Raw genomic sequence first — 8,603 nt, 5'->3', positions numbered from 1 at the left:
GTGGGTGTATGCATATATTTTTTAATTAATTAGAGTTTAGGTTTAAATTAATAAGGAAGCTGGTTAATTATAAATCAGTGACTTATGGAGCAGGGGCGGGACACGTTTGTACTTCCTCTCAGTAAACCAAGTCATCATATGTTTACCATTTCTCTTGCTTTTTCATTGTCTTTAAATATGATTCTTTTTTGTCTGTCTGCTTGTTTGTTTAATAATTACTCTATTTCCTTTTTTACATGTTCAAAATAAATCAAATTAAATTTAATTAAATGAAATCATGTTCCTCCAGGACCTCCCTGGCCTACCTGTGTACTGCAGTCCTTAATAAGGTCACCTTTTCTGAATGATTAATAAATGTTAGTATGTAATGTCTATATGTGGTGTTACAGCAGCTAAACTTACTGCCATAACTAGCAGTTTGTGAAGCTTTGACAATATCCTCCATCAATAACCATAAGGGTTGAAGTAGTAACATTTACACAACTACATGGTACCCACTGATGGTGAATGAGATGGGTAGGAATTGACATTGCTTGAATGCTTAATTCCTGCTGTAATAGATTGAATTTATTTCCAAATTATTATTATTATTATTATTATTATTATTATTATTATTATTATTATTATTATTATTACTATTATTATTATTATTATTATTATTATTATTATTATTATTATTATTATTATCATTATTATTATTATCACCCACAACCTATTTGTTTTCAAATTATTGATTTCAAAGTCAAGGGTCCTCTCTGTCCATCAGCAGTGAAGTCTTAACTGCTCTTCCGGGTTCCACACCTTCAGTTACAAAAACAAGTTTTTTAGAATAGAGTGGATTAGGGCCGTCAGCCTTAATCATGATGCGATTAAGGGCCGTAATTAACCCCATCAATTTTAAAGATTGCGTTAATCACCAGTCAACATTCCCCTCTTTAGTAGGTTTTACCAGGCTGAGTTTTAAAGAGAGCAATGATAAAGGTGTCACGTTAAACTAGAAGACCAACCATGTCATGCTAGCTTCTCAGTAAATAATGCTCCAAAATTAGGCAAAGTTTTGGCTGCATGGCCATTTCACAGGGGTCCTTTGACCTTTGACTTCTAGATATCTGAATGAAAATGGGTTTTATTATGAGCCTCCCCTTTACAGATATGCCCACTTTATGTTAGTCCCATGCAGTTTGTTTCTGTCATTTGATTCAAGACAACCTGGAAAGAATTGCTTTACCTTATCAATATGGAGTTCATAACTGTTTTGTAATACTAATATTAGGGAATTAATAATAATAATGGAATTGAAAACATGCGATTAAAAAGTGTGATTTATCAAGATTAACAATAGAGATTCAGCGATTAATTGTTTTTCCACACTCCGAGTGCAATTACATGGACATAAACACTCTGTTTATGAGGCATATCCCAGTTATGATTATATTCAGGATATGCTGTTTACGTGAACACAGAGAAATTGGGTCATTCATACTCCCTGTATAAGTCCTAGTTTCTTTCAGAGTACTCCAACTAGAATATTTGGTTTTTCATAAAAAGATTAAAATGTTTAAATGCTCGAACACATAAACTGGATACTCCAAAAACACGATTATAAACTGGTTATTCATGTTTATGCACCGGCTGACAAATTAGTTATGTGGAAACAGGCCCAATTATTTTACTAAGTGATTGGGGTAATATTTTAAATTTCTCTGTGTAATTATTGGTATTGGAGGTGGTGAAGGTCTACTAGACTCTTTTTTTCCCTGAAACTGTCCAGGTACAACAAAATGCTGGATGTTATGATTTGATTGGGTAGAATGGATTACAAGATTTGGCATTTCCTCGCAGTCTACATATATATATACTACAATTGCCGGTTTTCTTTGCAAATGATAGACTACATTGTCACTTTCCTATGACTAATACCAACTCAGTGGATTTCACCTTCTTTTCACACCGTGCATGGTTAGACTCTTCCATAGTTGCCTGTTAGCCCCGTCTGGTGCCATCTTTCAGTCAGTCAAAAAGTCCTTGATGCTTCACATTGAACAGTTTGGGGAACTGGCTATGTACTGACAATTGTCAGGGAGTCCCTAAAGTCCCAAAAATATAATTTATTTTTGAATTTTGAGTGCACAGAGATATTCCCGAGACAGAGAAAGGTGCCTGTCAGATGAATGCTAGTCACTCAGTATGTTTCAGTGCACAGTTAAGTGGAGCTACGGTTTAGCTCGATTAGGTCATTGAGTTGTCCTTGTCCCACTATATAAACACTGGGGGAGAATACATTTATTGATGGAAGTATGTCTCATTCCTCCACAGCATGTGGAGATATGTCTTCTTCCAGCTAGTAGCTATTGGACCTTTTTCTGATTGACTGGTTTTGTCACATACCAAACAAGTTAGCAAGCAAACAGGTTGCATGTCTAATGGTAAAAACATGGATAACTTTTCGGAGCTGTACATTTTGCACATACTCTACCCTTTAATCTACATGTTGATGCCTTCATCTTATTTTGTTGTTTTCCTTCTTCTTTTGTTTTTCCAAGCCTCCTACTTCTTATACTGTTCAACTTCCGGGTCAAAGCCTGGCGCAGGGACTATGGAGCACGTGCAGAGCGCCTAGGCCAGTTCAGGTCCAGTTAGGTGTGTACATGAAAGAGTAAATCGACTCCCAAACGCATTATCTAGGTGTGTTAGTCTGGCTTTGAGAGACTTCCTTCGAAGACTATCATGTTTACATGTATTTCAAAGTCCAGTTTTACTCATAAGAACCCAATAATCAACTTTCTCTAACATCATGCAAACGCACTGTGTGAGTTGGTCTGAATTAGCCAGACACCAGCAGAGCATTAATCCTGTCTATCTCACTTTATATATATTCTTTTTTTTTTAAAGAAGGGTTGGACAAGAAATAAGTACAAGTAACAGTGTAAAAAAAAAAAGGCCTGACTCTACAGTTGGTTCCAAACCCAGTAGCATTTATTGTACCACACAACATTATAAAATTGTAGCTTGAATTTTTGATTTACATTCATGGGTCTTTTTGAGTCAGACATGAAGACATGGACTCTACAGCATGTCTCTAAGGCCAGCATTGTCTCGCACCATGCTGCTGTAGACTGATTTGTACACCTTCAAAACCTCCAGAGCTGAGGGACGGAGCTTGGGGTCCTCCTTCTTACACTCCTCGTGGATCTGAAAAAGATGGAAGTGGACTACATCCCCTCCAGGAACCCGGTCCATCAGGAACCATGTCACATCAGGGATCTTCCAGATGTCTGTCCTCTCGTCATACCCAGGCATGAGTTCATCTGAAAATGGCTTTCCTTGGTCTCTGTACGGCCACAGCTGCTCTGGGGCAACAAAGTCCCCGGTGAGCTCTCGGTGACCACATTTCACCAACACGCCTCTAGATGAGTCCACCTCAGGCAGTGCGTCGAGATCGTTCACTACCAGGTGAAAGTCATTGGTGAGCAGGAACTGGGACAGAGTTTTCTCCAGGCTGTTTGAATCACACATGACTCTCCGCCCGGCTGGGCTGCTGTGGAGATAATGGAGGACAGACACATAATCTGTCGCCAGCCTCAGACGGATCTGCCATGTGTTGTGCTGCTGGTGCTGCTCATGTGCAAGAACACTATCCAAGTTCAGCAGTGGGCCAAGTGGGTGGTGCTCAGTGACCAGGGTGTGGTCCTCAAGGCAAAACCCCACCAACTGCACCACCTGAGGGCCCTGCAAGGCCTGTAACATGGACAACCCATGGAGGAAATCGTCCAGGTAATCCAGAGAGGACAGTTTGGACAGAGCCACCTTCAGACCCCTCCACTCTGCCAGATACACCTGGGGAAAGATGAGTGGATGCTGAGATCAGTAGGCAAAGCTACACATAGCCAGTACTGACCGCTACAATGACACAGGGTCCGTAACACCCGCCGACAAAATAACTACCAACAAACATAATACAAATCTGCACCTTTAATGTAATAATCCCACAAACGTAATAGCAGTTGCCTACTACAAATGTAATACGTAATTTCCTGCAAATCTAACATTTGTGGAAAGGTGAAAATCTTCAGCTTTCAAAATTGTTATAACTTTCCACTGGGGCTGATAATTAATCAATGATATATTAATTGATCGTTCAGAATTTAATCAAATATGTGAACTTTAGAGTAATCAATAGGCTATGAAATGCTGTCAAAATATATTCAATATGTTGCTGTGAGCTTTGACTAAGGACAAAACGCATTTAATATTGTTTAAAATAAGCAAAGTTTTAATGTTTTTTTCCCCAAGTAATGATTAACTGATTGTTAATCATTCATTAATTGTTTAAGGAAAGTGATTACAATTTGCACTCCCACTTTCCACAAATGTATTATAAAAATAATATATGATACTTGTGGTCGTTGTCGTTTATTTACTTTGATATCTGCCAATGGGTTTGAGTCAGCTCATTAGAAAATATCACAGGTTTGTGCAGAGTGTGTCAAAGCAATGCTCTCTCAAACATGCACACAGATTTTTCATTCCTTGTCAGTTCACAGAGTTGTTCCAAGGTACATAAACGTCTTGTTTAAATAGATTTTTTTTTGCATAAGCAAATCGTCTCTTGTAATGAGTATATCTCTGCAGCAGGTTCATGTGTGCTTCAGTAACCTACCTGTTCAGCACCATGGACAGTTCACGGAAGGGTTAATGGCTGGTAAATGTCATTCTACCATTAGTTTCTTTTGTGCTTTTGTTAATTTATACAAAGCACTTTGCCTTGTTGTCAAAATGTGCTATGTAAATAAACTGGTCTTGTCTAAAAGATATTTAAAAATAAACTGGTAAATGTGACAAGTTCTCTAAAATCAATGGTGCATAGCACTTAAAATCTATTTGTACCAGTGGTTCTTGCATTAGGCCCAAGGACTGGTCTGTTTAGGAAAATGTGTGTCAAGCATGCACAACTCCGTGCGGGAGCAGGGCTTTTGAAATGAACTGATTGTGGACAGAGATATTTTATTCACCAGACCAGGGTGTGGTATTACTGGTACATAATAACCAAGGCTCTTTTATCAAGAGTTGTGTGTGTTGGTTGATTGGCTTGTTTACTAGTGCTGGATTATGCTGCCTACTCTCTGGGTGATGGCATAGTAAGTTTTAACAAAATATTTAATTTCTGTGTTGCTGAATTCATTAAGTTAAAAAAAATACATAATAAAACCACAAAATGTCTCCATACTGGTCTGCTCACGCAAGACCTACGAGAGCCAACAGTATCTGCACGCCAGTTTTTTCATGCTACCAAGAAGCCTTTTGCACACAGAGAGAGAGATTTGCGGAGTTAGCAGCAAGCAACAAGTCCTTTTGTTGGATTTAAAACTACTGTCCGTGGAGCTCTTGTTGGTCTCATGCAAGCACACATACGTGAACATGGCTCCCACACTAGGAACTACATTCTACAACAAGGCTAAAAATGTGGCGTCAGGGATGTTTTTCAAAACAATATGGCAAATCAGGGTTTTCAAGACACTTGGATTACTACAGACGAGCAGTATGGAGACATTTTGTGGTTTTGTTATGGTTTTTTTAACCTTGAATCCTGGTCACCATTTGCTTCAATTATGTGGGAGATGAGTGCAATGCTTTTTCCCCGTGAACCTTCAGCAGCATTTTGTGGACTCTAAAACTTTGCCCGACTTTTCATCAGCATCAGGGTCAATATATAACTTTCATTTATGGGTGAACTATCCCTTTTAACCTAGACATTCGCATTCTTTGAAGATGAACTGCAGTATAACTTGTGCCTGTGTGTTGTATTCTGTCCGGGTGCAGGAGTGGAATACCTACGTTCTTAACAGCTCCCTGGCCAATCAGCTTCAGCTTGCGTACTTCAGCGTTTATCTGTGAACACTGCAGCCAGGGGGTGCAGTTTTTCATGGTCACCATTTTAAAGTGTCGAGGTTCACAGCCTGCATGTGAGGACACCAGCTGCTCATCAGTGTGATACAGAGAGTCCAGGTACAGGTAGATCAGGGCGTTGCTGAGGAGCAAAGCAGCAAGGCACACCGCCACCACTGGCCCACCATGGGAGATGGAAGTGCTGCTGCTCCGCCTCATTGCTGCACTGCATCTGAAACAGATGACAAAGGTAGGAAAGGATAAGAGACGTATACTAGCTTCTGCCACCCCCTGCCGATCTCTTCTACTTTCCAGGTGAAGCAAACTTAATGTCAAACGAATTCTTACTGGTACGTAGTAACCAAGCTGCTTTTCCAGTGGTACTCAACATATGGCCTGCAGGCCAAATCTGGACCCTGATAGTGTACAGGGTGGCACCCCATCTATTTTCTAGTACATGGTGGAAATGTATTAATCAACATTGTGAATTTTATTTTGTACTTTTAAAATAAATATGACACCAGAATGCCTCAAAACAGCATCAAAATAATCAAAAAAGTTGCATGAAAGTATCCCTTTGACCCCCAACAGATGTCAAGTCCAAGGGTGTAAATAAAGACAGTGCAGCTGCATGGCATGGGGATACTGGTGAATGATTCAGATTGCCTCCTCAAAAATTCACCTGTGTTCAAAAAAGAACTTATGTTTAATTAAAAAAGTTGCCATTTACGTTCTCAAAAAGACAAACCTCACCTGCGGGATGGTTTTATTTTTTGTTTTTGTCAGCAGTTTAGCAGTTGATAACAAAATTATATGCTTACTCTACATAAAATATCAAATTATTTCTTGTTTTCTTTAGTATTCCTGTCATGTATAGATATGCGGTAATGTTTGTTGGGTAGTAGGCTATGTGTGATAATGTTGTCAAATGTCAGGTCTTCATTAGATCAGGTGACGATATGATTAACTGTAGCTAGTTTGGGTACAAAATCTATCAGTGGGGCCCATCATAATATCGTGCCCTGGGGCCCTTCCCAACTACCTTATGCCACTGGTCCGGTCAAAGCCCCAGATATCCTAAACTCCTAGAAACGCGTCTGCGTACACCTGACCTACGCAGGGGCTGCTGTGTCTGGCTTCTGGTTTCCTGTCATTTTGTGACAGTGCCTCCTGAGCAAAGCAAGTTCAGTAGTGTAACTGTGGGGGGTGGGGGTTGCTATGAGAAACGCCATTTTAACAGGAGGAAAACATCAGTGGGAAGCACAAAACACGACGAGCTCAAGACCTGCCATGCTGTACAGGAGCACAATATTAGCTTGTATCTAACAGAGTTGCTACAGTTGACTGGAAGGAGAAGAGAATGCATGCTAATGGTATAACGGAGGGACTGTTGTGGATAACATGCGTTTAACGACCAGTAACCAGAAACCACAACGGTAGTTATGTTAAAGACAGGCAGGTCAGGCTATAGACAAGCACAGCAAACTTACCTTTACACCGTGTAAAACAACACAAAGATACGACAACTTCAGCTGTTCAACATTATTAAGTGTCATTTACTAACGTACCTGTCACAATATGGCTTCACATAATGTTATGATACAGCAGCTACAATAACAACCAGTCCATTGCTAGTACAAATGCCACATTTTAGCTTAACTTCCACCAACAACCAGTAGCCGGATTTGAGAAACAACTTCCTGTCAGATTTGCACAATAAAAGCTTCACATTTAAGGAAGTGAGTCCCTCAGACCCGAAGATCACACCTTAATATTACTCATACTCTATCTCTCTGCGCACAAAATGCGCTTTTCAAAATTAAGTTTTTGTCATGCCACTATGGTTTTAGATAAAAAAAAAAGAAAAATAATTTACTTTCAACATGCAAAGTAGATTATGTTTTATTTTAAATCCATCCGTTTTAAATCTCAATAATTAGCAGCAACGTTGATGTTTAAACATTAGTATTATTTTGTGTCATACCGCTCTGCGCACAAAATATCATTTCAAATCTAGCTATAAAATATATTATACATTCACATGATTTTCTACTTTCAGTGAGTTATTTTTTTAAAACCAACATCAGCCCTAATCATAAATCGCAATTTTAATTAATTTTCAAAATTCTAACCCTTTAAATGCCAGGTTTTTGATTTTGCAGCATTGATTTTGACAATGCACCCAGTGGAAAAAGCATGTTTTTTCTCCATATGCCAAATATTTTTTAAATGTCATCAGGTGTAAAATAGTAAAAATTACAAATTCCAAGGCAAAAGTCCAGAATGCCATCCAAAAATAATACAATGCATGTTTTTATGCTTTGCTGGTGAGGTGTATTATGCTCTGTTTGTATGGGTCTTATCTTGAGGTCAGAGGTCTAGGGATGATTACGTCTCGGAGTCAGATGAGTAGAATATTGATACTAGGCTTACATGACATGGACTGTGGCCCTTGGGGGTTATTTTTGTGATTAAAATACAATAGGTGAGGAATGTTCACTGATGAATGTGTAGATGCTTGTACCTATATAAGAGACATGCATGAGTTGTAAGGGAGAGATTCACATTGGTCTCGAATCTTCTCCCAGGCAGACCATGGTGCCTGGTGGATGCTGAACTTTGTTGTAATAAATTAATTCTTATGCAACCAAGTCGGTGTCAGGTTCCTTCATCAACTACACATCATTGCTACTTAAGAAACAACGACACTGGCTATT

At 39.1% G+C, this 8,603-nt stretch overlaps 1 protein-coding gene across 1 annotated transcript; it reads right to left on the bottom strand.

The window, feature by feature from the left end:
- Positions 1–2,954: 2,954 nt before the first annotated feature.
- Positions 2,955–7,611, bottom strand: pomk (protein O-mannose kinase). Its single transcript, XM_042509622.2, has 3 exons — positions 7,455–7,611; positions 5,836–6,118; positions 2,955–3,837 (listed from the first exon to the last, which is right to left on the bottom strand). The coding sequence occupies exons 2-3, from the start codon at positions 6,103–6,105 to the stop codon at positions 3,067–3,069; spliced, it is 1,041 nt and encodes a 346-aa protein (XP_042365556.1). The 5' UTR covers positions 6,106–6,118; positions 7,455–7,611; the 3' UTR covers positions 2,955–3,066.
- Positions 7,612–8,603: the final 992 nt, after the last annotated feature.

The sequence above is a fragment of the Plectropomus leopardus genome, chromosome 20, assembly GCF_026936395.1.
Source record: "Plectropomus leopardus strain MGB_pleo_1.0 chromosome 20, ASM2693639v1, whole genome shotgun sequence".
NCBI lineage: Eukaryota > Metazoa > Chordata > Actinopteri > Perciformes > Serranidae > Plectropomus > Plectropomus leopardus.
Note: the sequence above shows the minus strand (reverse complement) of the source record. Positions and strands in the feature narration are given on the sequence as shown.